Source organism: Drosophila biarmipes, chromosome X (assembly GCF_025231255.1).
Source record: "Drosophila biarmipes strain raj3 chromosome X, RU_DBia_V1.1, whole genome shotgun sequence".
Taxonomy (NCBI): Eukaryota; Metazoa; Arthropoda; class Insecta; order Diptera; family Drosophilidae; genus Drosophila; species Drosophila biarmipes.
This window is the reverse complement of record NC_066611.1, coordinates 5,569,866-5,594,261: the sequence shown is the minus strand read 5'-3', so window position 1 is coordinate 5,594,261 and position 24,396 is coordinate 5,569,866. Positions and strand designations below refer to the sequence as shown.

Below are 24,396 nucleotides of genomic sequence, written 5' to 3'. Positions count from 1 at the left end.
ATATGTGATTTTTCTCTTCCGGATCCATACATAAAACAAAGACTTAAACAGCATATAAAATAACCTTTTTATTTTAAAATCAAATTATTATTCTAAAATAAATTTCAAATCTCATATTTCTCTAACAGTAAATAAAAAAGACTAACTCTCTTATAATATTTAAGCAGCATTTAAAAATTAAAATTTTATTTAAAAATCAATTTATTATTCTATTATATATTTCAAGTCAGCTCAATATCTATATCAATGCTATGCGCGAAGGTCCGCTTGCTATGTGCTCGGCACTAGATTCAAGGAACTGCATATGGTAGGTTCAATTGCCGGAACCTGCTTGTCCTCATGATGCTGTAACAACTTAAAGATACCCGTACCAATGCCCGCCGGCATGCCTAGGATTATACGTTCTGAAACCCCATTAATGGCGTCCGTCTGCCCGTAGTACGCTGCGTCGAACAAGTGGTCTGCCGTCTTTTCGAACTGAAATTGATAAAAATAAGTCATATTAACATAAGCTGACCTAAAAGATTATGTATATCTTTCATTACCGATGCCAAATTGAAGACACTCTCGCGCATTTTGGCCAGGCCGTGCCGCGTGATGCCCAGTACTTCGCCCCGCGCCGTCATCTGGCTGGCCAGCAGCATGATGTGGCGCCAATCGACACTCATGCCGTGCCCCTCCATGACCTCCGTGATTTCGCTCATAATAATAGTTCGCGCCGCTTCTATACCCAGCGTCTGGTATATTTCACAGATATTATTGCTGCGGGTGCGTTTGCCCACCACGCCGTAGGTGGCGATGACATCGCGCAGTCCGTAGCCCTCGATGCACAACTTGTAGGTCGGAGGCTGTCGCGCATCGTCCACTGCAATGACAGCCCGATTGATATTGGGCAGGCCCGCCACAACCACATTCTGCAGGCTGAGAGCCAGGCGAGCCAGCTCTGCGTTTATGGTAGCAGTGCGAGTGGCTTCCACGCGAACCACAATCTGCGAGAGCTTTGCCACAGCCTCCACTTGAGTGGGCTTCACGCGCATGCGCGACTTCAGTATGCTAAACACAATGGTGTCCAGGTTTATGTGAAGGCCCAGCAGTTTAATCCGCGCCATATCGATTCCGATGGCCAGGTAGCAGCTATACGGTCCACATACGACTTCGACGTAGGAAGACAGCTCTGCCAACGTGGTTTTCTCAATGCGCGCCTTCACCTGCCTGGCGAACTCCATGCTATGGCAGTTATCCAACTCAGCAGTAATGATCGGTGTCGATATTGTTTTCGTCGCATTAATAATCTCAACAATACGCGGTACACCCTGGGTAATGTTCATGGAGGCAACGCCAGCAAAATGGAACGTCTTGAGCGTCATCTGGGTGCCCGGCTCTCCAATACTCTGCGCAGCAATGGCCCCCACTGCCGTGCCCGGCTCCGTAACAGCTCGATTATATCGATCGTTGATCCGGCGCACGAATTTCAGCAACTGTTCGGCGGTCACGCATTCAATCTGATGGCAAAGCTCTATATACTTTTCATACCGTTTCTGCAATTTCTCAATGCGTTTGGACACAGTGGTAATGTGATTTCTGAAATATAAAACAAAACAGATAAGATATACACTTTAGGAGATAACTACAGCAGGCATACCTGACATCTGCTTTGAAATCCTCACGGGATTCCATAAACTCAGGAGTCTTTAAAAGGGTCTCCAAGGCCTCTGGGATTTCGGCTGCCAAAAGCGGGCGATCACTGCCTTGCGGATGCTGGGCACGCAGATTGTCGTATTGATGGACCAGGTCAACTGGTTTGTTGCGCGTCTCCATTGACACAGGATCGAGGCCATCGCCACCATAGATGGTGTCCACCATTTCGTTGACGGCATTACGCACGGTGCCATCGTAGTGGACCACCAGATCCTCAAGGCACTTCACCAGACGACGCTGCAGATAGCCAGTCTCGGCTGTCTTGACGGCTGTGTCCACCAAACCCTCTCGCCCAGCCATGGTGTGGAAGAAGAACTCCGTGGGCGTTAGGCCCGAGTAGAAACTGTTCTGCACAAAACCTCGGGCCGCAGGAATGGCAGCTGAAGTGGAAATTTAAATTAGTCACAATCTTGAAAAGAGCAGACCACGTCTATACTCACAGTGCCTTTCGAAATGAGGTAGAGCTCGGTTCTCGAAGCCATTGGGCACTCGTTTGCCGCTTATGGCCTGCTGTCCCACGCAAGCAATCATCTGGGAAATGTTAATATTCGAGCCCTTTGAGCCACTCAGAGCCATTATCAGCGCGCTGTTCGTGGGGTGGAGCTCCGCAAAGCATGTCTTCGCCGCCTGCTCTCGAATGGCCGAGAGTTCGCGCAGCATCACAGACTCCAGCGTCTCCTCCGGGGTGCAACCAGGCTGACACTGCAGAGTGCCCGCCTTAAGCATTTCAATATACTCGTTGCATTTCGTATAACCATGTTCCAAGAGCAGTTCCTTGTGTTGCAGAAGCTTTTTGCTGGGAGTGACGTCGCTGATGCCAAATGAGAAGCCGCGGTTCTGCAAAAAGTACGAGGCAATCTGGAAAGAAGATTATTTTTGAGATTAGTAAAGAAAATTTTAAGGTTAGCTTTACATTTGATCGTTTTGAAAGCATATTCGGTGTTGCCACCTGGCTGCTATCTGTCAGTCTGGTCACACCCTGCATTTGAAAGCAGTCGATCCCTCTATAGTTCAATCCTAAAGCTGTAAATCAATAAATAAGTTAACCCAGAATGTTATGTTATAACTTTAAGCCTGTGCTCAAAAAGTTTAATAAGTTTACTTATATATTTTTATCTTAAGTTGGCAATTAAAAAAATACAAATAAATACTCGTGCTTTTTATCTTCAATCTTTGTGTAATCAATATCTGTCGCTGTCAAACAAATAGCTTTTGTCGAAGTCTATATACCCTCGCAGCTATGCTAAAAATTAATTAATATTTACCCTTCAGATTGAGAATGGTATATACCCTAGATGGCCTGGAATAAGCATACCCTTCGAAGGGGTATAAATAACTCTTAACCACCAAAGGAACGTCAAACCTTCTTGACGTTTGCTGCTAATTTAGGAGCAATATAGTCACATATTGCAATTCATGTTCCCAGAAAACAATCACAAACAGTTCGTGTTCGCAGAAGTAATTAAAGGCCCGCTTTAACAACAATGGCATTAGCGAGATACCGCTCCATAATGTAAGAGCAAGACCTACGTCGAATTTAGTAAGTTAAGTTAGCAGTTAATCTTATCAGAAAGTCACAATGTTAAAAAATTTCGTGCAAAATACAGCGATAAAAGATAGCTGGCTAGTGAGTCAAGGAGCTGAGACGTGTGAAATTAATTAAGTTAACTTCCGACAGAGCACCAGGCAGGAAGACATGGCGGCGAAATACGAAAAGTCCATCGCGCTAACTCTCTTAGCTGGGCTTGCGGTTCTCGGGCTGCTAGCCCAATCCTCTGAAGCAGCTGCCATAGTGAGTAGTGACCGCGGCAGGAGCTCAAAGCCAGTGTCTAGGAAATGATACACTTTCGTAGTTCAATTTCGACAGCAAGGACGCATCATATCGGGCACCAGGGCAAAGCTTGGTCAGTTTCCCTGGCAGGTGATTCTGAAGCGGGACGAATGGGACGACCTGCTCTGCGGAGGATCCATCATTTCCGCCACCTGTGTGCTGACCGCGGCACACTGCACGGTTGGCCAGGCTTCTGTCTTTCTGATGTTTGGCAGCGTGGAGCTGAACAATGAGAACGCCCAGAGCATGACGTCCACGAACATTATTGTGCATCCGAACTACAATGAGAACTTGAACAACGATGTCTCGTTGATAAAACTCCCGGAGGCACTGACATTCTCAACCAACATTCAGCCCATTCAGTTGGTCACGGAGTCCCAGAGGTCGGAGAACTTCGTGGGCACTACGGCGGTAATAGCAGGATTTGGTCTCATGGACGACGAGTATCTGGACTACTCGCAGGCTCTGCTGTACGCCCAAGTGGAGATCATCGATAACCAGGGATGCGTGCCCATCTTTGGGTCGAACGTGGTGCTGGACTCGACCATGTGTGCCATTGGCTTGGGCGGCAGCAACATGTCCATCTGCAGCGGCGACTCCGGCGGCCCTCTGATCATATACAACGACACCACCGGAGTGTGGCAACAGATCGGCATTAATTCGTTCGTCGCTGAGGATCAGTGCACCGCCAGCTATCCCTCTGGCTATGTGCGTCTCACCTCCTTCCTGAGCTTCATTGCCCAGAACACAGAGGGTGTGGTATAAAGTCTGAACTGAGTTTAATAAAAAGTAATATGGCACATAAATGTTACCATGGTAATTATATCTGCTACTCCTAAAGTGAAATTGTTCTAGTACTAAGTAACTTATACGAACCCTTGCCAATCTCCACATGGCCTTGGTGGCATGCAGTTCTCCAAAGTCTCTGAGCAGCAAGTAGAATATGCACTGTTTTGTGCCCGAGCCCATGGTAGCCTTGTCCATAACGCCGCACATCAGCTCTGAGTTGCGTATGTGGATCCCTGGAAGTAGGAGTAAACAAAATTAACCCTAACTTCCAGTCATAATAAGTCAGCTAGCCCTGCTTACAGGAGTCGTTGCTGCACAGATCCATGTTGCGCGTATAGTTGCGCCCCTTGTTGACCATGTTGAGGCGCACTGGCGAGTCGTCGTTGGGTCGCATTAGCAAGCTAAACATTTGCTTGCCCGTCCACAGTCGTCGCGGCTTGAGCAGGGCAGGTGGTGGCAGCTTTATGTGCATCGTGGAGTCCTCGTTGGCCAGGAAGCAGGCAGCCAACTGCATGGCCTCTTCTTTCGTTAGGAAGACCTCCTTTTGCGTTAGCAAATAGCCCCCGGTTATGAAATCCTGCGTGGCGGCAATTAGAATCTCACCGTTCTTGGGAGTTACCAAGTTCGATTGGTTGCCCATCAGTATAAGAGCTTCCGCCCTAGCCTCCTCCGTTTGCGGCAAGTGCAGATTCATTTCATCGCCGTCGAAGTCGGCGTTGTAAGGCGTGCAAGCACACTCATTGAAGCGGAAGGTCCTTTGTGGCTGCACCTTGGCGCGGTGGCACATAATGGACATCTTGTGGAGCGAGGGCTGGCGGTTGAACAGAACGATATCCTCGTCGCGCAGGTGACGTTCGACGATGTCGCCGCACTTCAGCTCCTGGGCCACCTTCTCGCGGTTGCCATAGGCAAGGTACTTCTTAAAGCTAGATCCTCGCTGCTGCACATAATTGGCGCCCGGGTGCATACTTGGTCCATTGCGCACCAGTTCCCGCATGTGGCGCATGTTGGCTGGATTCACGCGCTCCGGGTACGTGAGAATCTTGGCCACACGCACAGGGACACCAACCTGGTTGATCATTAGGTTGGGATCTGGCGAAATCACGGTACGTCCGCTGAAGTCCACTCTCTTGCCCGACAGATTGCAGCGAAAGCGGCCCTGTTTTCCCTTCAGGCGCTGCACAATGCCGCGCGTCGTCTTCTTTGGTGCCATATTAATGGGAATGCCACTGATCTCGCTGTGGAAATACAGAGCCACATGGAGCTGCAGAAAGTCCCAGTCCTCGTGAATGAGCTCGATCTTGCCGCCGGTGGCCATGTGGCGCTGAATTACATCATTGATGAGCAGGATTTCACTTTGCTTCATGGTCAGGTCATCCTCCGTGGTGCCAGCCTTCACTTCGGACAGCACCGAGGGCCGAATGCAGGCGGGTGGCACAAAGACTCGCGTCACAATCAGGTGCTTTGGGTGGGCGTCGTGAGAGCACATGCCCAGCAGGGCGACATCGCTCTGCGGGATCTGTTCGAACAGATCGAGCACCATGAGTGGGGTCAGTTCCTCCGCGGAGCTGTAGTTGCCCAGCGCTGTGTTGAGGTCACGATTCGATTCCGTGGAGCGCAGCATCTCGTTCATGTTGCTGGTGAACAGTGAGTCCACCTTGCGGCCCTTGTAGGGATCGTGGAGGATTTTAAGCAGGCCCGGTCCCTTCTTGACGCCACCATTCGGGGAGCCGCAGTGTGGGCATTTGGTCACCTTCTTGGCCTTGGCCAGCATCTGCACATGCAGCGCCTTCTTGCCTAGGTACGAAAAGTTCGGGTTGTGCAGCTTCTTCTCGTACAATTGCCTCTCCTCCGGCTTGAGCATCACATGGGCGCATGCCTTGCAGATCATCTGCAGAATGTTGATGGTGGAGCGAAAGTGACCGATGTGGAAGACGGGCAGCGCCAGGTCCAAGTAGCCAAAGTGGCCGATGCACTCGTTCAGCCCCTGGCCACAGGTCTCGCACATGGCGTCCTTCGTGCTGATGCCCATGCGGCGATCCAGGACTCCATAGGGCACCGGCTGCCGCTGGGCCTGGTACAGATTCTTCGAGATGATCCGCACCAGGGCCTCCTGCTGGATTTCATCTGCGCCGCTGATTCCGAACTGCACATGTGAGCTGATCGCCAATTGGTTACTTTTTGAATTTACATTTATCGAGGCCGCAACTTACATCTTTTTGTTAAGCGCAGAGGCGCGAAACTGCTCCTTGGGCATGGCTGCAGTTCGGCAAAGTGAACTTTAATGTATTTATATATTGTTTACAAGTAAATAAATAACATAACCCGGTACGATTTTTTTTAATAACCAGACCGCGAATGAACACCTGAGACGTGCCGATAACTTATCGATTGCCTTGTTATCAACGTGATGTGCCGCCAAATGGGAACGAATGGACTGGAACGCTGTTACATGGTAGGGCGACTTTTAAATTTATATATTTTTACCAAAAAATGTGTATTTAATCCTAATTAAATTTAATTTTATTGTATTGCGCACATCTCATACTTCTTTATCCTAAAATATTTAATCAATCAAATACATTGTAGTACCTTATTTATAGAAAATAATAAGACTAAGACGGCTGACTAGCCATCGGTCCCAGCTGAAAAGTATTTTATCGATAAGCACCTGCCAGCTGATCTATCAATAACTTACAGGATTCCGTTTTAATGGCAAAAGGTCTACTTTAAAGACTCCTTGTATATAAAATTAATTCTTTTATTTTCAAAACAACAAATTAGATTCCTACAATACCTTAGGTACAAAAGTTATTCGTTTTCATATGTTATAGACTCGTTTTTGAAGCTGTGCACCTTTTCATACCAAATGTCATCAGCCCCTTGCTGTGTCTCTCCATAAAACGTTGGGAACGGCGGGGCTTCCTTGTTCTTTCGCAGCGGCAAGATTGTATCGTATATGTAGACCAGGCCGCCAGTGGGGCCGGGCACTGAGCTGCCTTGCACCCACATAACGTTGTATTTTGTGTTTATCCGCCACACACGAAGGCCCTTGATGACGCGCCACCGATTGCCCATGTGACCGGGCATCTTGGTGCCGGGCCAGACGCGTCCCTTCTCGCCTCCTCCGCCAATGTTACCAGCTCGCCGATGCGTCTTGGTGACACCGTGCGATGCTGGCATGCCCTTGAATCCGTGGCGCTTAACCACGCCTTGGAAACCATGGTCAACTCTGTAAGAAAAGCAATCGGTTATAAAATCAAATTAGTTTGCACAGACTCAAAAAAGTGACCAAATTGTCCCTAAACAAGGTGCGTGTGGTCTTGAGCACAAGTAGTTTACCTATTTTAAAAAAAAATTTATAAAATATACTCACGTTTTGCCGCGAACATCGACAAAGTCGCCGATGCCGAAGTGGTTTACATTCAGGGGAGTGCCTGGCTGAAGCTGAGCCTCTGGGGAAACGATGAATCGTGCCAGGTTCTTCTTGGGCACAACACCCGAATCCCGGAACAGTCCGGAGTATTCTTTGGTCAGCAGCGCTGGATTTGTGCTCTCGGAGCCAACGAGAATGCAGCCGCGCTTGTGCAAATTCTTGACATTGGGAACTTGGGCGGGTAAATACTCCTCCGGAGGAATGTACTTGATGACATGGTTGTCCGCGACCTGCAGCAGCGTGGTGCGAATCCGCTCGCCATTCTTGAGCCACAGCGGGTACTGACCGATCTTCCGCGCAATAACGCCGCACCTCCGTATACTGGGGTTCCACACCGCCTCATTCGCAGGCGCCTCCTTGGTGTTGACCAGGTTCTCCTTCTTGACGGCAGGAACGCCAAAGCCCTCATTGCCCAGTTCGTTGACGAACTGCTTGTTCTCTGATGTCATCAGGTCATCGTATTTCTGTTGTATTGATTTGTTGTAATTCTTTGTTTATGGGTAAATACTAATAGAACACATACTGTGGTTTCCTTGCGCAAAAACCATTGGGGATTCCGAAGTCGCGGTCTGCTCAGGTGGCCCTTATCACGCACCTGGGTGAGCGTAACACCACAGTTGCCACTAAGCCTGAATGGGGAAAGACAAATGAAGCAATGTCCTGTGAGGCAATGGTCATTGTACCCACCTCAGACCCAGTAACTGATTGATAACACTCCGCATCATCCTTATATAATATATTTTAATATTTCATAAAAACGAGCCGGTGCGGACTAACACATACCTGTCAATCGAAGGTATCGATGGTTGGGCTAGCGCTGGCACTATCGATGGCCTTATGCGTTATTCCCACTGACGCTTCCCAGCGGAATGATTGGGATTTTTAAGGATGTGAATTTCTGACTCAAACCTTTTTTATCTCTTTTCTTGTAAAATTAATTACCAAATCGCCTCTTAATAATGAAAACATCATTACTTTTTCATGCTTACCGTCTGCGTTTGTTGAATAATATTTGCATAGCGACAGTACTTTCTTTCTCACTTTATCTAATTTTATGTAGCAAAGCACTCCAGTTTCGCCACATAAAAATAGTTATCTACCATGTCCTAGCACTCCATGACAACTCCAAAGGTCACCCCAATAGAAAGGTTGCAATTTGAGAGTGATGTGAAGTGATTAGAATGTAAGGGGTTTGGTACATTTAAAATAGTAACAGGTGGGTGTTGGCCCATGGACCATCGCCCGGGCAGATGCTGGACGCGGGCCGGTGGAAGCGCGGCATTAGCCGCGCCTAACAGCACATTTTAAATGCCTAACAGCACGCTGAGATAACTTGTGTATTTTTATCAGACCTACATTAATTTTTTTTTCTAATCGGAGATTTAACAGTCAAGTAATATATATATTGTGGTGCATTTAGAATACAATGGAATGAAATGTGCAACCGATACTGAGGCTGAACAACATCCGCTTACGTTCACCGACACGAGAGCGCGACGCGGGCCATTGGCGCTGATCGAGCAGGGAAACATTAGACATTGGGAAATTACTCATACACTAATGTTTACTCTGTGAGTAATTTTAACACGGTACACGGTACACGGTACACTGTACGAACGCCAATGTGTGTGCGCGGTTGCGGTACGCGAAAAACTACCGACGACCGACGGGACGCTCGCCTTTCGTAACTAAGAGCATTTATTTTTGTTTTGTACAAGTGAATTCCGATGGGCTATGGTCATAGTCGCGCTGCGAGTGCTTGCGGGGCTGAGGATCCGCTGAACGGGTCGCTATAAGGATTTCTCTTGCTCACTTCTGATCCCCCACACGCACATGTGTGCTGGTGCTGGTGTGTATCTGCGTGTGTGCATGCATAGGTATATTATTTAGTTTTTTATTGTTGCTGTCGCCCCGAACCACTACAAGCGTGCGGAATAAACAAAGGATTTGCTGCTGCAGTGGGTCTGCATCCCAGGGGTGAATCCGCTGTCCGCCATCCGACATCCGAAATCCGAGTCTAGTGGCAGTGGCCTCGCAACCTGTTCCAAGTCGAATGTTTACATATGTACATCGAAATTTAACAAGCTTATGCAAAAAAAACACGCCTCTCGGTACAGCCTCCCCGCACCGCCATCCCCCGCCCCGTGACTCCTCGTCGCCAGTGTTGCGAAGTGTGCAATTGCGTTATTTATCATAGGGCAAACATAAACTAGAGTTATTTTTAAATAAGAAGTGTGCGCAACATACTTGGCAACAAAACAAAAGACAGGCGGTGCACATACGCATGTACGTACGTGGACTGTGCACATCGACAGCTCCAAGCTGGTATAACTATGGGGCGATAAGATGGATCGAAGGGCGGAACCGGAGTGGTCGAGTGTCTTAGGACCAGCGTAACTTGGAGTTTGGAGAATAACTGAGGGTTGAAACTTCGGGCAGAGCCACAGTTGTGCTTGGGCAGTAGTGCACCCTTTACCATACTTATTTGTTTCCATTAATGTTAGGGTAAGACCACTTGTTTTCAGTTAGCAAGCTGTATAGCTAAGGGTTAAAGTAAGTGAGGGTTAAAAAGTATCAGGCACCTAATGGCCCTGTGGTCCTTCGAGCCGGATGCTGGTGGCTGTTTTTGAGAGCACTATCATTAAGAGTGCGTCTATTCCACCCATGGTGTGTTCACCTTGAGGGGAAGAATACAATCTCATCTCAATTATCAGCCTGGATTTAAACCTCTCTGGTCATGCCTATCTTAAGATCGGCTAAGAACGAAGAATTCCAAGCCCTGTCTATTTTCAAAATCATTCTCCACGAGAAGGGGGCCTTTTCGCATGCCGATTGGAAATTATCTCAATTCGCAAAGTCGGTTCTCGTATTTATGTAATGCTGGGGGACTTATCAGCTTGGGTGGCTAGTTAGATTGTGATAGGAAGGTGTTCGCAAGTGTATTTAGACTTGTTTTCGGTAGACGCTGCTGTGTTCGCAGCAGATAAGGAGTTTGCCAGAGTGTGGGTTCTTTTTCGGTACCCTGGCGATAAGGAGGAAACAGGCGTCCGCACTCGCTGGAAGTTAGTCGGTGACTAGCCACTGATATCTGAGCGCATCGGTCTTCCTTAATCTCTTTATATAATCTGAGCTTTTCGCAGAATTTGTTGATCTTTTGTTTATTCGCTGGTAAAGAGTAGATTACATGGGATCCGCCCTTAAATCAAATTCCTCCCTATCTCGCGGTAATCACGCCCCAAGTGTCCAAAAATGAAGTGACCTATGACGTCAATAAATCATAAATGGTTAATTGACAGCTATTAATCATTGGCTATTGTTTTGGTGACCCCAAGCCCATAGAATTTTTTATTAATTTTTTTGTATACCAAAAGAAGAGAGAGTGCTGGGAAAATAAAGTACCCAGTTTACTAAATAGAACTTTTGATCGCCTCTAAGAAGCCACCCTAAAGATATTTTTGTAAAATATTTTTACTAAAAACCCTTAAAACATACTAAAACGACGGATAGTACTACTATTAAATCAGCAATTGTCATAGAATTGCAGCCTGTAGGATATAATAAACCCTTAGCCCCAAAAAAGTTGACCCCAAATTAATATCACATTAGTTTTATCCACAGGAATTCCAATATGAATCTTCCACCCACTGAGAAGCAGTATTTACGCTAAAAGCCCATATTCAAAAGGAGTATTTCTTCCCGTAAATGTGTCAAACACCAAAGTTTGAGCACCTGGCAAATATACGCATTATATTGGCAACTGAGGAGGAACTCCACGCCGTGCGAACACAAAGCGAGCCTGAAATAACCTAAGGAACCCGAGGCAGAACGTCCTCAATATTATTGGAGCCAGAAGCGAGCACAATGGGCGGCGGCAAGAACATACGCCGCGGCTTGGAGCCACTGGAGTTTGAGGAGTGCATCGTCGACAGTCCGGACTTTCGCGAAAACCTAAATCGACATGAAAAGGAACTGGACCACACTAGTCATCAAATCAAACGAATCATCAAAGAGGTCAAAGATCTTATGAGTGCGGCGAAAAGTGAGTAATCGAGTGCCAATATTCACCTAAACAATATACACAGGATGGTTTATTTGTAGCAAGGAAGTACGAGACATGTGAGAGTAGAGATTTCAATTTAAACGATGAAAGAATTCCTTCGAGGAAGGCCTTCCAACTCACTACTTTCGTCCAACGGACTTGAATGGTCTTCCGTTTGATAGTAGTCATATGTTCCCCGGGGAAGGTAGTCCAACTCACTGGTTTCCTCGACCTGGCCTGAATCTTGTATTCCCAGACTGCCGTGTTGGTCGCGACAGTAGTCGTCTCGCACCTGTTTGATGTACTTATCCTTGTCGAAGGATACTACCCGGCTGTAGAGCGATATCTTGTTGATTTCCCGCTGCATCTGCCACTCGGTGTTCCGTTGGGCATAGTTCATATCATCGGGGTACTTTATGTCCTTGTCAAAATCAGGGCGTCCCTCACGCAGGGTTTGCAGGTAGTCACTGAAGTCTTTGTAGGCTATGTAGCGCATGTTCGGACACATCGTGGTCACGGGGCGATGGTAGTGGCACGCGCGATCGCTGATCCAGCTGCGAGGATCCATCACCTTGGCCTGCTTGAACTCCTCATTGTCCTCGATGCAACTGGGATCGTTGTAAGCGGTTATGACCAGACTGCTGTTGAACAGTCCATCCCGGACGAGGGGCATGAAGTCGGGCGACTGACTGAACTCCTGTAGAATCTCACTAAAGGGACCTATTTCGTTTTGCTCCAGGGTTTTTAATTTGCTCAGCATCGTGGGCGAGATGTAGCCATAGCGAATGTTTTTCAAGATCCTGTTAGTGCTAGAACGGCGTGCTGGCCAGCCGTATAGAAGCCACGATAGGGCGCCATATAAGAGCTGTCCAGGAAAAATATACTGTCATTAAAAGGCAATACAGAATATGTATGATATGTCCAATTTCTGTACAATATAAAGGTAACAAATCATGTTTCAGTATAGATTACTCATGTTACTCAAGGACGGCCTACCTCTATTTCCGAGTTGACCGACAGACCACTGGACTTCAGAAGGCAGCACACTTGCACCTCAGCAAGGCACATGAACTCCCGGCTGGCTAGAACTGCCATGGTTGATCTGGAAACACGTCCTGCCATCGATTCGAATAATTCCTCTAGTTCAGTGGCCCCTCGCAGTTCGTACAGCACGTTGAACGCTGAGAACTCATCGTACAAGTGCTTGTCCAGAATTTTCCAGCAAATCTCGAGCAGCTCGGTTATTTTCAGAAAATACGCAGTCCTCAGCATTTCCAGTAGGTTATCAACATTCGGTGTGCCATCCGACGAAATCATCCATGCGTATGTGTCGCTGAAACCCTTTGGAGTCAACTCCACATCGTCGAACACAATTTGATCCTCTCCTATGGGGAGCTCTAAGATCTTCGTAAGCAAGAGCTGCGAGTAAATGCATAGTATTACCGAATGGCACACGAACGAATGATCGTCAATAGTGATGATGATATCCGCAAATTCGTTTGTCTGAATGTACTCCAGCAAAATATCTATAGGCTTTGTTAAATGGGATAGTGTGAAGAGCGCTTCGTCATCTTTAAAAGGTATATATTCGCGGCCACGTCCATGCCTAAGAGGTTCATTCCCAAAAGGTGTATTCTCATTCCCACCGAAATCATTCTCAAGAGGTTCATTTTCAGGAGATTCATCCTCGACTGGTTCATTCCCAGGAAATTCATTCCAAGGATGTTCATTCCTTGCTGATTTTTTCCAAGGATATTTATTCCATGGCGGTTCACTCCATCGATTTTCGTTTCCAATAGATTCATTCTCCACAGCATCATATTCTTGGGATTCATTTCCAGATGGTTCATTTTCGGGAGGTTGATTCTCGCCTTCCATCATTTCGGTTTCTTGTGCAAACTGAGCCAACAACTTCTCCACTTTGTACCCTCTTCCATGAAAAGTTAGAATTGAATAGTTTTAAACACCAAAAGATGTATTTTATCTATCTTACGCGTTGGGCTGCGAGTCGGTCGAGCCCTTGGGCAAATAGGGGCGCGTTTTGTTCATCCTTTAAGTTTTCGTGTTGAACAGAGTCGATGTTACTGTCGCTTGCGATAGGAATACTAGGTGAGAAGTATAGAGCGCAGCTGCCTGCTTTTGAGACTAAAAACTCGATTCGCATTTATAACAACTAAAATGGATCAAAAACTACTATTATATTATATTATGTGTTCGCTTTTGATTTTATATAAAATTTGAATTGATATTTTGCAGTGCTGTCCACTAGAATGAAACAATTGGCCATTTTACTTACCGACTTTAACTTTGAGTGCATAGGCACGGCTCAGACCGACGATGAGAATGTCATTTGCGAAAGCCTGAAACGCTTTGGTGCTATCATTGGCAATATCGAAGACGAGCGCGAGAAAATGGTAAGTCGAGCGTGGAGAAAGTGGCGGATCGGGATCAGAACTCGCGTTCTGGAGGCGACGACCTCCCCCAGAGGAGTACACTTCGCTGGGATCCGCCACTGCGTACCGCATTCCGAAACCGTTTCTTTTCATCTGCACAATCTATTACCCAGCTAACGCTTGCTGATAAGCATATCATTGAGTCACTGGAGGATTTTCGAAAAAAGCAAATTGGTGGCGTCAAAGAGAACAAAAAGAAATTCGATAAGAAAACGGAGAAATTCTGCCAGTCGCAGGAGCGTTTTCTGAATATGTCAACTAAAAAGCCCGAAAACACCATTCAGGAGGTAAGTGATCGAAATTTGAGGGTCTCCCAGCCCAAAAGTAAATGTTTAAATGAAGATATTCTGTATACGACAATGCAACACACGAATTGCGAGTGCAATTTCTTAGGAATGTGTAGAAATGAACCGGGAGTGTGGGTCAGGTAAACTGCTTTTTGAAAACTTCACAAGAAACCACTACGCTTCGATACACACAATGCCATTTGTTGCCGCACGAAAGTTCTTTAGATCGTTCTGCAGTCCATAGTGTAGAAAGAATCCGATTCTTTAGACATTTATTGCTACATCTTCGGCGAGCAATCCGATACAATGGATTCTCGCGTGGATATGGTTGCATCATTTCTCGCACTGCGTGGGCAGACACTGGGTTCCCGTACATGTAGTTTAGGCTTAAGATATGTTTTTAAGGTGTGTATGGTGCCCTATTAACACCTTGAGCGTGGACTTCTCTTGTAGGCTGATGCTAGCTTGGGCATGCACGAGCGCGAGTACATCCAGGAGTCGCTGAGCTACGTGCTGCGCATTCAGGAGGTGCAGGAACGCATCAAATTCGAATTCGTCGAGATATTACTCGCGTTTATCTCCGGCTGGCTGGTCTTCTATCACACGGCCCACGACCAGGATGAGGATCATCGCGACTACCTGCAGGACCTGAGGCACAAGGTGCAGAAGGTGGGTGCTCGGCTGAAAGCTACTCATCCTAAGGTTTTCACTAACGTTTTCTCCTTCTTTTCCCTAAGACCCGGGAGAACTTCGAGGAGGCACGCGAAAAGGTTACTGAATTGAAAACAAAGTACATGGAGAAGCGCACAGTGAGTGATTAAAATCTACCATTATGTCATTTTATAACACATGCTATCCGCAGAAGCCCGAGGAAATTTTCACCAAACGGGGCTACCTATTCTTAATGGAGAAAAGTACGTGTTCTTCATCTTCACTCTCATTTATAAGACTATTTTGTTTTCTGGTTGAGGACTGTCTTGCTTGCAGGGATTTTTCATTTATTATTACAGCTATCGTTTCGATTATACGGCCTGCCAAACCGATAACAATTGATAGCCATTCGATAATGATATATCATTAATATATTATTCTTCTTGTGTTGAACAAAATTCACGTAGTTTCCGTAGCCGAAACCTTTTTTATCAAAAAGCTTGTAATGTAATAATAACAAAATTCACTGCCTTTCACTAATTCTCCATTGCGAACGAATTATAGGTTCCATTCTGAAAATCTCCCTTTTAGAGCCATTCAAAGCCACGTGGACAAAATACTATTGTACATTCAAGAAGCAGAAGCGGGAGTTCACCATGCTGCAGTTCAATCAGATGAACCACAATTTCACAAGGCCCGAGGCGCGGGACGACGAGAAGCTTACGCTCTTCTCCTGCCAGCGGAGGGCCTCCGAGTTCGAGAAGCGGTTCTGCTTCGACCTGACCTTCAAGGAGAAGCCGGGAGTCGTCTACACGTTTCAGGCCTTAAGCGAAAAGGACCATCGCTATTGGATCAGCGCGATGGATGGCACGGAGCCGGTGAGTCATCAAGGCATTGTAGAATCGTTAGTATCTAATATTTTCTTTTAATTTCCCCACGAAAGACCTACCTGGCCCCCGGTAAAATCAAAGTCAGCGAGGCTTACCATCTGGACGAGGCCGGGTTCATGTTCATCCGCCGCTGCATTCAAGTATTAGAGATCCGCGGTCTCGAGGACGAGGGGATCTACCGAAAGAGTGGCGTGGGCACCAAAATCAGCAAGCTGCTGGCACTGGGTCTCAATCAGAAGGAGACCGACGACGTCTTTGTAGACGACAAGTACCGGGATCTGATGGAGAGCAACACCATAGCCAGTGCGCTGAAGATGTATCTGCGGAATCTGAACGAGCCATTGATGACCTATCAGTACCACAGCGACTTCATCGAGGCAGCAAGTAAGTTTGCTTACCATCAGCACTTATCTTAAAGTATTGAAACCCCCTCCTTTTCCAGAGCAAGAAACCCTGAATCAACGCGTGAACGAGGTGCACAAGCTGGTCTACAAACTGCCACAGCCCAATTTTCAAATGCTGGACATGGTGATTTGCCACTTGACAGAGTAAGTACTTGCTTTGAGGCACATGCTCCAAGCATGGTTTAACACATTTCCATATTCACAGCGTTTCACGCAAGTACGAGAAGAACAAAATGTCCGTGTTCAATCTGGGAGTGGTGTTCGGACCCACTTTGCTGCGCCCTCGCGAGGAGTCGGTGGCCGCCATACTGGACATCAAGTTCAACAACATCGTTATCAACATTCTGATTGATAACTACGAGAGGATCTTCAAGAACAAGCCCAGCGCGGATGTCAAGCTGCCGGAGGCGGCAAAGGCACCCAGCATCATGTACCCCAATCGCAGCAGTCCGCCGACCAGAATGCCGCGGGCCTCGCAAATAGGCAAGGCGGCCTCCACAGGCGCCATGGGTAGCACTAGTGGCAGCAGCACTGCGGCGGCGAATCCCATGTTCTTGAACCAGCAGAAGATCTACCGGGTGGTGAACAAAACCAATTGCACAGAGCCCACCATGTCGTCGAGCCTGCAGAATATCCCCAATGGCGACAACTATGCGCTGGGATCCAACGTGATGAACAGTTCGGGCGGGGCCGGGTGCATATCCCTGTCGCCGCCGATGCACATGCTCAATGGCATCCTGTCGCCCACCGTGGGGAGCATCAATAATCTGCACACCATATCGAAGAACGAGGCCAGCACCCGGCGCTATGTGCCCAGCTCGTGCACGGACACCGATGTGGCGCCCGAATACGGTATTATCAGTGCCAACAATGGCGGCGTGACGTTACAGTCGCACCATGCCATGCCCGTGAGCAGCACGACCAACTTTCGACATCCCGAGTACCTAATGACCACGGCCACTCCGGTGACCCAGTCCGGCTCCAGCAACCACATCTATACGAACACCTCGAGTGTGGCCGGTGGCGCCGCCTCCAGCAATCGGATTAGCCTGAACAACGTTTCCCCGCCAAGTACTGCAATGCGAAAGGAGCGATTCCTGGGCAGTGCCAGTGGTCCGCAGCAGCACCCGCCCGTCCAGCGGGGCCTGCACTCCTACGGCCAGTCCAAGCACTACTCCCCCCTGATGCCCACATCGACGTCGAGCTCCAACGACAGCGTGTGCGACTCGCTCTCCTCCAACAACGGCTTGGGCGGCGGCGGTGGCTCCATTGCGGCGAACAGCAACAGCGGGAATGTGGCGCAGCACTTGGGCACCCGGAACTCCACTGACTACGCCATGATAACGTCGCAGAACTCATCGCTGTCGCCGCATCTGGGGGCCAGCGTGTGCGATGAAGTCGTGGCGGCCACCACTTTGCCCTCGGTGGTCAGTCTCAGCTGTGGCGGCTCCGCCAACGAAAGCTCCGAGTATCCGCCCAGCAAAATGCATCGTAATCGCGACATCAACCAAATAAAACGTGATTTGTCAACGGGCACAGCGTGAGTATAGCTTCTCTGACCCTAAAGAGTATTGGCAACTAAAGGGTTATCTTCTTGCAGACGCGTGCGCACACTCTATGCCTGCATGGGCGAAAGCGAGGGGGAGCTTTCCTTTGAGCCCAACCAAATAATCACCAATGGCAAGTTGAGGCTGAGGAGTGCCACTGAATTGACTCTAATATTTGTTTCTTTCGCTGCAGTTCGATATTCCCACGAACCTGGCTGGCTGCAGGGCACACTGAATGGCAAGACAGGACTCATTCCGGAGAACTATGTGGAACACTTGAAGCCTCACCATTAGATTATCAGCTCGATGTAGAGTTCTCCCGTATTTTTTTGCATTCGATTCGTCGGTAGATACAATTAATATGAAAGTTAGGAAATCTGAAAATAATCGTTGTGTAAAAATAACTAATTAACGAGTATGCGCCCTTGGGGTTTACATGAAATGCATTTTATTTTATGCTGGAAACCAGGAAAAACCACAATCTTACCTTATAAATATGTTATAACCCTTATAATACCATGACCATACAATGTACTTATTTTTAATTATTTAATAAGGAGTATAAACTCAGTGCAACTGCAAAGATTTATTTACTAATTGTTACGCTCTTCATTTGTTGCTTATTTATACATAATTCGCGTAATTTGTGCAAAACTGAATTACACCGTATCTAATATCTACTACATATACAATTGTATAAAATAAATAGCAGTGCTTCGAACACTTTTAAAATGTAAACTTTAAACTGAAGTCTGCCATATATCATATCAAAAACAAACAAAAAAATGAAAGAATAATAAATATTTTCTTAGCAAGGCAAAGAAAACGTAGAATGTTGAAAAGCGTTGTTTGATTGTTTATACGAATCAACAGAGAACAAAGTGTTTTCTTTAGGATATCGTTGGCTTTTCGAGTCAGGTGAGAGCCAAGGTTTGAATAACCCGCTGTCGTAATTCCCTCCGAACAATTACATTCTTTTGTGCTGAATAGTTTCTAAAATGGCTCTGTTTTCTCTGTAAAAAGTTTTATCTATGTGCATAATAAACATATTTTGAATAATAAATGCACTTCTTTTGTTCTATTGTGTATGGTTTTGTGAATGGACAGGATTTTGTATTGTGTTTCTTTCCATTGTAAATATTTTACATGATTTTACTCACCTATTTGCCCTGAACACTCATCTCATTCCATATTACTTTCAATGATTTCAGTTTTTATAACATTTTATTTGTTCGTGGAAAGTATTTGTTCAGCAACGTTCTTATAAAAATAGAAATAAATTAAATAAATAGTTTTTGCAAGTAAAAAGATGTGTGACATTCTAGCAAAAAACAAAGCACCAAGTTCATGTCATGTAAAAAAAGGAAAGTTGCAGTTGGATTTTAAAATGTTGATTTATGGGCTCATTTTATTATTCCAAGGGAAGTCCATTTATCAGCAAACTATTATCAGTGCTCAGTTCCCTTGGACCCTCGCCAACTTTCGTGTGAATTATATATCTAAAGGCATTTTTGGCATTAATATCTAACGAATCGAGCTTGTTTCTTTGAGCAGGGTCAATCTTATGACTACTGTCAGCCTTCGGAACAGGGAGACCTCTGAGGTAAGTGTCGCTATCAAATGAATCGCTTGGGAACACCTTTTGGATCGCTTCCAGGAGGTGCGGAACATTTTCCTCCAGAACGTACAGACAGGCATTTGGACCAGCATCGAAGGTGTAGGCAGCCTGATAGCCTCCCATTAGCTCGTTGTAATCGTGGACAAAAGACACAATCCTGTGGGACACGTCGTTCATGTACACACACGGTGGATACGTGTCCAGGGCAACGGCATGGAACTGGTTGGAGTCCTTCATAGTGATCTCGGCGAATGTCTGGAAGTCGTGCTGGGCAATGGCCTCCCTCAGTCGGGCGATCCTCTCGGGAACCACCTTGTCCACCCGGTACTTGATTAGCTCCGAGGTCTTCACAGCCAGCTGCATGCCCTTCGTGGAGGCAGTCTTCTTTCGCTCATCATTGACCACCAGGATGAGCACGTGCATGTTGGGCCAGTGGCTGGAGGGAGCTATTTGCTTGGCCACCGAGTCGCTGCCATCATCGCGGGCTCCGCGGTGCCACTGGACGAAGCCGCCGTACAAGCTGCGGCATGCCGATCCACTGCCCTGCCGCGCCACAGTGGTCAGCTGCTCGCTCAGCGGGATGCCGTACAGCCGGGACAGGGAGTACACCAGGCAGGCGTAGCCGGCGGCACTGGAGGCCAGACCAGCGGCGGTGGGGAAGTTGTTAACCGACGCGATGTGGATCTTCCAGGACGGGGGCACCTTCTGGGAGCCACTCGCCACAGCCAGTCGGTGGACTGGAAATATGAATAGTAAGTATTGTGGCAGGAATTTTGGTAGACGGACTTGGGCACTCACCTTCTTTTAGGCAGCGCTGCAGACGGGGACTTCCTTCGAAGGGCACCTCTTCCCCATTCAACCACATCCGATTGGTCTCGAAGGATTCCGAGGCTGCTACTGTTGTCTTGGCGCACAGCTTTGGGAACGTGTTTTAAATATTACTATCTGTATTCTGGGTGTGACTATACATTTTCTAGTACAATTTATATAGAAAAATGTATAATATTATTAAAACACTACTCAATATTCACCGGATTCGCAGGAAATGTTGTGGATATCTTTCGAAAACTAATTCAAAATTAAATTTAAAGGCGTGTTAATGTTCAAACACAGAGTTTAGACAGAGAAAATTCGGAGAAAAGTGAAAATCTCTGGGATATTCCCCAACATCAAATAGAAAGTTTTCAGGTTGTTTACTCTCGCGTGGAAGAGGGAACCGGCTCGGCACTTTGCCTTATTAATGGCATGTCATATAGTGTTAGGGACCTTCAGAATACTTCGTTGCAAAATGCATAAGCACAGGATCTTTAATATATTTGCTAATATTTACCTCGTCCGTGCTTAGAGTCATGCTAATGGAATCATTGACGGGCAGTATCAGATCTTCGTGCCGCTTTCCCCCTGCAAAAACAAAGGTTCCTCAGCTCCACAGCTTGTAGCAATCCGAATAATTCACTCACAATACTTTATCAGGGCTATGTTCACGGGGGCCACACAAGTTGCCGAAATCATGTTTAGAAAACCGTGTTTTTTCACAGAAACCGAAACCAATCTGTTTAAATTTGTAATTCTTCTCTTAGCGAAAGCGAACGTAAGTAAACATAGGCAACGTAATCAAACGTAAGCAAACGTATGGAAGATGAAGCGACCAACTGTTGATTAGGGTGGGAAAACCCGGAAATATTTTTTCGGTATTTTTGTTGATGTATCGATGTATTCTGTGCTGTATTTGCACATCACTAATGTTAAACCTAAACTGGTTCCTAACAGAAATGTTAAATAAAGTCTATCCTAACATTTCTGTTAAAAACATTTTGTTTCTTCTTTATTACAGAAAGGGGTTTTATTTTTAAGTTTAATTATTTTTAAAATTTAAAATATTTAAGAAATTATATTGCCTTTCGGTAAATATAAAAAAAATACAAAAAAATGAAATCCTAATTTTAACAAACATTAAAAAGCCTATTTATTACCTTTCCCAAATTTTTTGAGCAACCCTTTATTTTAAATGCACTTCGCCCTAAGTTTCAATTTTAGTTTTTATTTTTAAACCAATGGTTCGTAGTGAGTAAACATTAGTTGTAATAAAAATAGAAATACATTAGCGATAGGTATAGAGCTGTGTATGATTTTATATTTGTGAATACTTGTGAATAGCCGCAACTATTCCGAGTGTATTTCCCCATTCTGTGGGCTTCTTTTGGTTGTGGTGTTTGGGAGACGCGGGTTCAAGAGCAGGCGTTGCATTAACTTGGTTAAGGTTTAATGAGTCGGGTGAAGTGGCAGGGCCTAGCCCTTGAGGCTTGTCATGCCCGCACGCATCACCTCGTCGACAAGGAGCAGGTTGCTGGCGATGATCGAGCAGGAGTTGAGGATCTGCTTCTTCACGATGTAGTTGTCGTACACGCCCAGATCGACGGGCTTCATGGGCTCGCCGGAGGCCAGGTCGAGGCCGACCAGCTCGGGGCTCAGGCGATCCTCCACAGTCAGCTTGACGATGGTGTCCTGGGCATCGTAGCCGCTGTTTACGGCCAGCGTCTTGGGGATGACCAGCAGGGCGTCGGCGAACGCCTGCACCGCCAGGCGGGACTTGCCCTTGATGGTGTCCTTGAAGGCGACCAGCTCGTTGTAGGCGCGCACCTCGAATGCACCGGCTCCGGGCACCAGGGCCTTGTCGGCAATGGTGTTGTTGATGGCACGCAGACCGTCCCTGATGGCGTCCTTGATCTGGGTGATGGTGTGCTTGTTGGGACCCTTGATCAGGATAGTGACCGACAGCGGGTTCTTGCAGTCCTCCACAAAGGTGTACTTGTTCTCGCCCAGCACGTGCTCGTAGACCACGCCGGCGTAGCCCAAGTGCTCCTCCTGCAGGTCGTCGAAGGAGTTCATGGCGGTGCCGCCGCAGGCCAGCGCCAGACGCTCCATGTTACGGCGCTTGGCGCGGCGCAGGGCCAGGATGCCCTCCTTGGCCAGGGCGTCCAGGGAAATGGGGTCGATGCCCTTCTGGTTGATCAGAACGAAGCTCTTCTCGGTGCCGTCGCACACGGAGCGCTTCAGCTCGATCACCTTCTTCACACGCTGGTCGATGAAGTCACGCTCGGCGCGCACAAAGGCCTCACGCTCCTCGGCGGTCTTGTAGAAGAAGCCGGAGTTGACCTCGGCCTTCTCGTACTCCAGCGAGACGTTGGCCGTCAAGATGTAGGCGTTCTCCAGGCGCTTGGGCATGTCGGGGTGGCGGGCACCGTGGTCCAGGACCAGGCCACGCACCAGCTGCGTATCGGTGTCGGTCTTGTGCTGCATCTCCATCAGCTCCACCATGTGCAGGTCCACGGGCTTGGTCTTGTCGGCACTGGCAATGGTCAGCACGGCGTCCACACAGACATCGGTGAGCAGATCGGCCAGGGAGGGGTGCACCTTGGTCTTCAGGCTGGTGTTGGCCACCTCCACCAGACTCTTCTTGTTGATCTCCACGGGCACCTTGACCTTCTCGAGCACCTCCAGAGCCTTGTCGCGGGCCTTCTCGAAGCCCTCGGTCATGATGCGCGGGTGCAGACCCTCGGACAGATAGATGTCGGCCTGCTTCAGCAGCTCGCCGATGAGCATCACCGTGGTGGTGGTGCCATCGCCGGTGGAGTCGTCCTGGGCGGTGCTGGCCCTGGCAATCATGGAGGCGGTGGGATGCTGGATCTGCATCTCGTGGAGCAGCACGTTGCCGTCCTTGGTGATCTTGATGTCGCCGGCGCCGGAGACCAACCTGCGAAGTTTCTGGAATTAGTACATATGCATTGTGTTTTCTCTCGCTCAGCGCGTGAGTCGCGAGTCACGCCTGTTTCTATCTCGCTTTTTGAATCCCTCGGCAGTAGATTTGCGAATTTGGCTGCATTTATCACTAAACTAGGGTCTTGCAGGGCAGCTATCATTCAAGATTCCCCTCTTAATTATGCAGAAACACCTGAATCTTAAGCTTTTTGGCCTGAACCTGCCACATTCTCTCTCCCTCTCTGGCGATGACGCATGCCGCTAGTTCAGCCCTAACCTCACACTGGCCGTCGCCGCAGCTGTGGCCAAAATGCATGTTTTTGTGCGTGTTAACCAGAATTTTGACTAAAACTTCTGGGGAAACCTAAGGTGGGGGCCAATAGAGCCCGAGCTGAGCCACTTACATCTTCACGGTGCCCTTGGGTCCCAAGTTGGTGCGCATCACATCCTGCAGTCCCTTGGCGGCGCTGATGTTGATGGCCAGGGCCTGGGCGGCGCGGGCGAACTCGGCCTTGGGGTTCAGCAAGCTAATGGAAGCCATGACGTCTCGTGCTTAGTCGGATAGTTTATTAATTAGGCGAGTTTAAGCAAAAAGTCGGCACAAAACGAAACACGCTGATGGAACCGAAACCGAAAATCAGATGACAGAGTTGCCAGAGAGGGCGAATAACAACTAAGCTCTCCGAAATGAAGATATCGAATGCTATCGATTTGCGAAGACAAACCGATTGCTTTTAGATAAGGGTGGATTTGTATTCTTTTCCAACTAGATCTCACTCTTTTAAAGTGGAATACTTGGGATTTAAAAAAACAACCTTTTATGAACTCATTTGCTTAGCTAAGCCTCATGTTAATTATTAATTTTATATTTATTATTTTTACTTTAAAAATTGAGTCCGAAATTTATTTATTTAAGAAACTAATTTGTCCCATACCATTTAAGAAAACTGTCGCAGAATAACATACCCAGTCGAGCCGAAAGCCTTGGTTGCTG

At 47.3% G+C, this 24,396-nt stretch overlaps 7 protein-coding genes across 15 annotated transcripts; 2 read left to right on the top strand and 5 right to left on the bottom strand.

Annotated features, from left to right (window-relative positions):
- Nucleotides 1–183: 183 nt before the first annotated feature.
- LOC108032975 (DNA-directed RNA polymerase III subunit RPC1) lies at nucleotides 184–6,697 on the bottom strand. Its single transcript, XM_017107048.2, has 7 exons — nucleotides 6,532–6,697; nucleotides 4,619–6,477; nucleotides 4,406–4,551; nucleotides 2,139–2,556; nucleotides 1,643–2,078; nucleotides 546–1,581; nucleotides 184–477 (listed from the first exon to the last, which is right to left on the bottom strand). Exons 1-7 carry the CDS (start codon nucleotides 6,573–6,575, stop codon nucleotides 271–273), a joined length of 4,146 nt encoding a protein of 1,381 aa, XP_016962537.1. The 5' UTR covers nucleotides 6,576–6,697; the 3' UTR covers nucleotides 184–270.
- Nucleotides 3,323–4,335, top strand: LOC108032986 (brachyurin). Its single transcript, XM_017107064.3, has 2 exons — nucleotides 3,323–3,490; nucleotides 3,566–4,335. Exons 1-2 carry the CDS (start codon nucleotides 3,395–3,397, stop codon nucleotides 4,292–4,294), a joined length of 825 nt encoding a protein of 274 aa, XP_016962553.1. The 5' UTR covers nucleotides 3,323–3,394; the 3' UTR covers nucleotides 4,295–4,335.
- Nucleotides 6,698–7,055: 358 nt separating the features above from the next.
- Nucleotides 7,056–8,584, bottom strand: LOC108033000 (39S ribosomal protein L3, mitochondrial). The gene is made up of 4 exons (XM_017107124.3): nucleotides 8,442–8,584; nucleotides 8,278–8,383; nucleotides 7,695–8,218; nucleotides 7,056–7,550 (listed from the first exon to the last, which is right to left on the bottom strand). The coding sequence occupies exons 1-4, from the start codon at nucleotides 8,477–8,479 to the stop codon at nucleotides 7,130–7,132; spliced, it is 1,089 nt and encodes a 362-aa protein (XP_016962613.1). The 5' UTR covers nucleotides 8,480–8,584; the 3' UTR covers nucleotides 7,056–7,129.
- A 551-nt stretch (nucleotides 8,585–9,135) lies between these two features.
- Nucleotides 9,136–18,763, top strand: LOC108033125 (rho GTPase-activating protein Graf). Of its 8 annotated transcripts, none has more exons than XM_017107345.3 (13): nucleotides 9,136–9,325; nucleotides 11,373–11,793; nucleotides 14,050–14,207; nucleotides 14,360–14,533; nucleotides 14,987–15,202; nucleotides 15,271–15,342; nucleotides 15,396–15,447; nucleotides 15,749–16,062; nucleotides 16,128–16,458; nucleotides 16,517–16,622; nucleotides 16,684–18,018; nucleotides 18,079–18,158; nucleotides 18,219–18,763. In XM_017107345.3, the coding sequence occupies exons 2-13, from the start codon at nucleotides 11,616–11,618 to the stop codon at nucleotides 18,317–18,319; spliced, it is 3,117 nt and encodes a 1,038-aa protein (XP_016962834.1). In that variant the 5' UTR covers nucleotides 9,136–9,325; nucleotides 11,373–11,615; the 3' UTR covers nucleotides 18,320–18,763. The 8 variants fall into 8 exon arrangements, with proteins under 8 accessions (XP_016962834.1, XP_043948946.1, XP_016962833.1 ...); XM_044093011.2 differs by having other exon boundaries at nucleotides 11,361–11,793; nucleotides 15,776–16,062; XM_017107344.3 differs by having other exon boundaries at nucleotides 11,361–11,793.
- On the bottom strand, nucleotides 11,815–13,968 carry LOC108033127 (uncharacterized). 2 transcript variants are annotated; one of them, XM_050884768.1, is made up of 3 exons: nucleotides 13,787–13,955; nucleotides 12,790–13,723; nucleotides 11,815–12,658 (listed from the first exon to the last, which is right to left on the bottom strand). In XM_050884768.1, the coding sequence occupies exons 1-3, from the start codon at nucleotides 13,840–13,842 to the stop codon at nucleotides 11,891–11,893; spliced, it is 1,758 nt and encodes a 585-aa protein (XP_050740725.1). In that variant the 5' UTR covers nucleotides 13,843–13,955; the 3' UTR covers nucleotides 11,815–11,890. The 2 variants fall into 2 exon arrangements, with proteins under 2 accessions (XP_050740725.1, XP_043948948.1); XM_044093013.2 differs by having other exon boundaries at nucleotides 12,593–12,721; nucleotides 13,787–13,968.
- A 467-nt stretch (nucleotides 18,764–19,230) lies between the features above and the next one.
- On the bottom strand, nucleotides 19,231–21,262 carry LOC108032998 (diphosphomevalonate decarboxylase). The gene is made up of 4 exons (XM_017107122.3): nucleotides 21,104–21,262; nucleotides 20,974–21,044; nucleotides 20,442–20,559; nucleotides 19,231–20,380 (listed from the first exon to the last, which is right to left on the bottom strand). Exons 1-4 carry the CDS (start codon nucleotides 21,153–21,155, stop codon nucleotides 19,437–19,439), a joined length of 1,185 nt encoding a protein of 394 aa, XP_016962611.1. The 5' UTR covers nucleotides 21,156–21,262; the 3' UTR covers nucleotides 19,231–19,436.
- A 402-nt stretch (nucleotides 21,263–21,664) lies between these two features.
- LOC108033190 (T-complex protein 1 subunit zeta) lies at nucleotides 21,665–24,084 on the bottom strand. The gene is made up of 2 exons (XM_017107432.3): nucleotides 23,807–24,084; nucleotides 21,665–23,397 (listed from the first exon to the last, which is right to left on the bottom strand). Exons 1-2 carry the CDS (start codon nucleotides 23,941–23,943, stop codon nucleotides 21,933–21,935), a joined length of 1,602 nt encoding a protein of 533 aa, XP_016962921.1. The 5' UTR covers nucleotides 23,944–24,084; the 3' UTR covers nucleotides 21,665–21,932.
- Between the last annotated feature and the right edge of the window lie 312 nt (nucleotides 24,085–24,396).

Coding starts and splice junctions, on each gene's coding strand:
- LOC108033127 (XM_050884768.1), bottom strand. CDS start 13,842: ATGAACAAAACGCGCCCCTATTTGCCCAAGGGCTCGACCGACTCGCAG. Junction 13,724..13,786: donor ACCGACTCGCAGCCCAACGC/GTAAGATAGATA, acceptor TTTTCATGGAAG/AGGGTACAAAGTGGAGAAGT. Junction 12,659..12,789: donor CGGTCAACTCGGAAATAGAG/GTAGGCCGTCCT, acceptor TTTCCTGGACAG/CTCTTATATGGCGCCCTATC.
- LOC108033000 (XM_017107124.3), bottom strand. CDS start 8,479: ATGATGCGGAGTGTTATCAATCAGTTACTGGGTCTGAG. Junction 8,384..8,441: donor AATCAGTTACTGGGTCTGAG/GTGGGTACAATG, acceptor TTCCCCATTCAG/GCTTAGTGGCAACTGTGGTG. Junction 8,219..8,277: donor TTTTGCGCAAGGAAACCACA/GTATGTGTTCTA, acceptor TCAATACAACAG/AAATACGATGACCTGATGAC.
- LOC108032998 (XM_017107122.3), bottom strand. CDS start 21,155: ATGATTTCGGCAACTTGTGTGGCCCCCGTGAACATAGCCCTGATAAAG. Junction 20,560..20,973: donor TGACTCTAAGCACGGACGAG/GTAAATATTAGC, acceptor ACGTTCCCAAAG/CTGTGCGCCAAGACAACAGT. Junction 20,381..20,441: donor GCAGCGCTGCCTAAAAGAAG/GTGAGTGCCCAA, acceptor TCATATTTCCAG/TCCACCGACTGGCTGTGGCG.
- LOC108033190 (XM_017107432.3), bottom strand. CDS start 23,943: ATGGCTTCCATTAGCTTGCTGAACCCCAAGGCCGAGTTCGCCCGCGCC. Junction 23,398..23,806: donor CCCAAGGGCACCGTGAAGAT/GTAAGTGGCTCA, acceptor GAAACTTCGCAG/GTTGGTCTCCGGCGCCGGCG.
- LOC108032986 (XM_017107064.3), top strand. CDS start 3,395: ATGGCGGCGAAATACGAAAAGTCCATCGCGCTAACTCTCTTAGCTGGG. Junction 3,491..3,565: donor CCTCTGAAGCAGCTGCCATA/GTGAGTAGTGAC, acceptor CAATTTCGACAG/CAAGGACGCATCATATCGGG.
- LOC108032975 (XM_017107048.2), bottom strand. CDS start 6,575: ATGCCCAAGGAGCAGTTTCGCGCCTCTGCGCTTAACAAAAAGAT. Junction 6,478..6,531: donor TCTGCGCTTAACAAAAAGAT/GTAAGTTGCGGC, acceptor ATTGGCGATCAG/CTCACATGTGCAGTTCGGAA. Junction 2,079..2,138: donor ACCTCATTTCGAAAGGCACT/GTGAGTATAGAC, acceptor TTTCCACTTCAG/CTGCCATTCCTGCGGCCCGA.
- LOC108033125 (XM_017107345.3), top strand. CDS start 11,616: ATGGGCGGCGGCAAGAACATACGCCGCGGCTTGGAGCCACTGGAGTTT. Junction 14,208..14,359: donor AAGACGAGCGCGAGAAAATG/GTAAGTCGAGCG, acceptor TCTATTACCCAG/CTAACGCTTGCTGATAAGCA. Junction 15,203..15,270: donor TGAGGCACAAGGTGCAGAAG/GTGGGTGCTCGG, acceptor CTTTTCCCTAAG/ACCCGGGAGAACTTCGAGGA.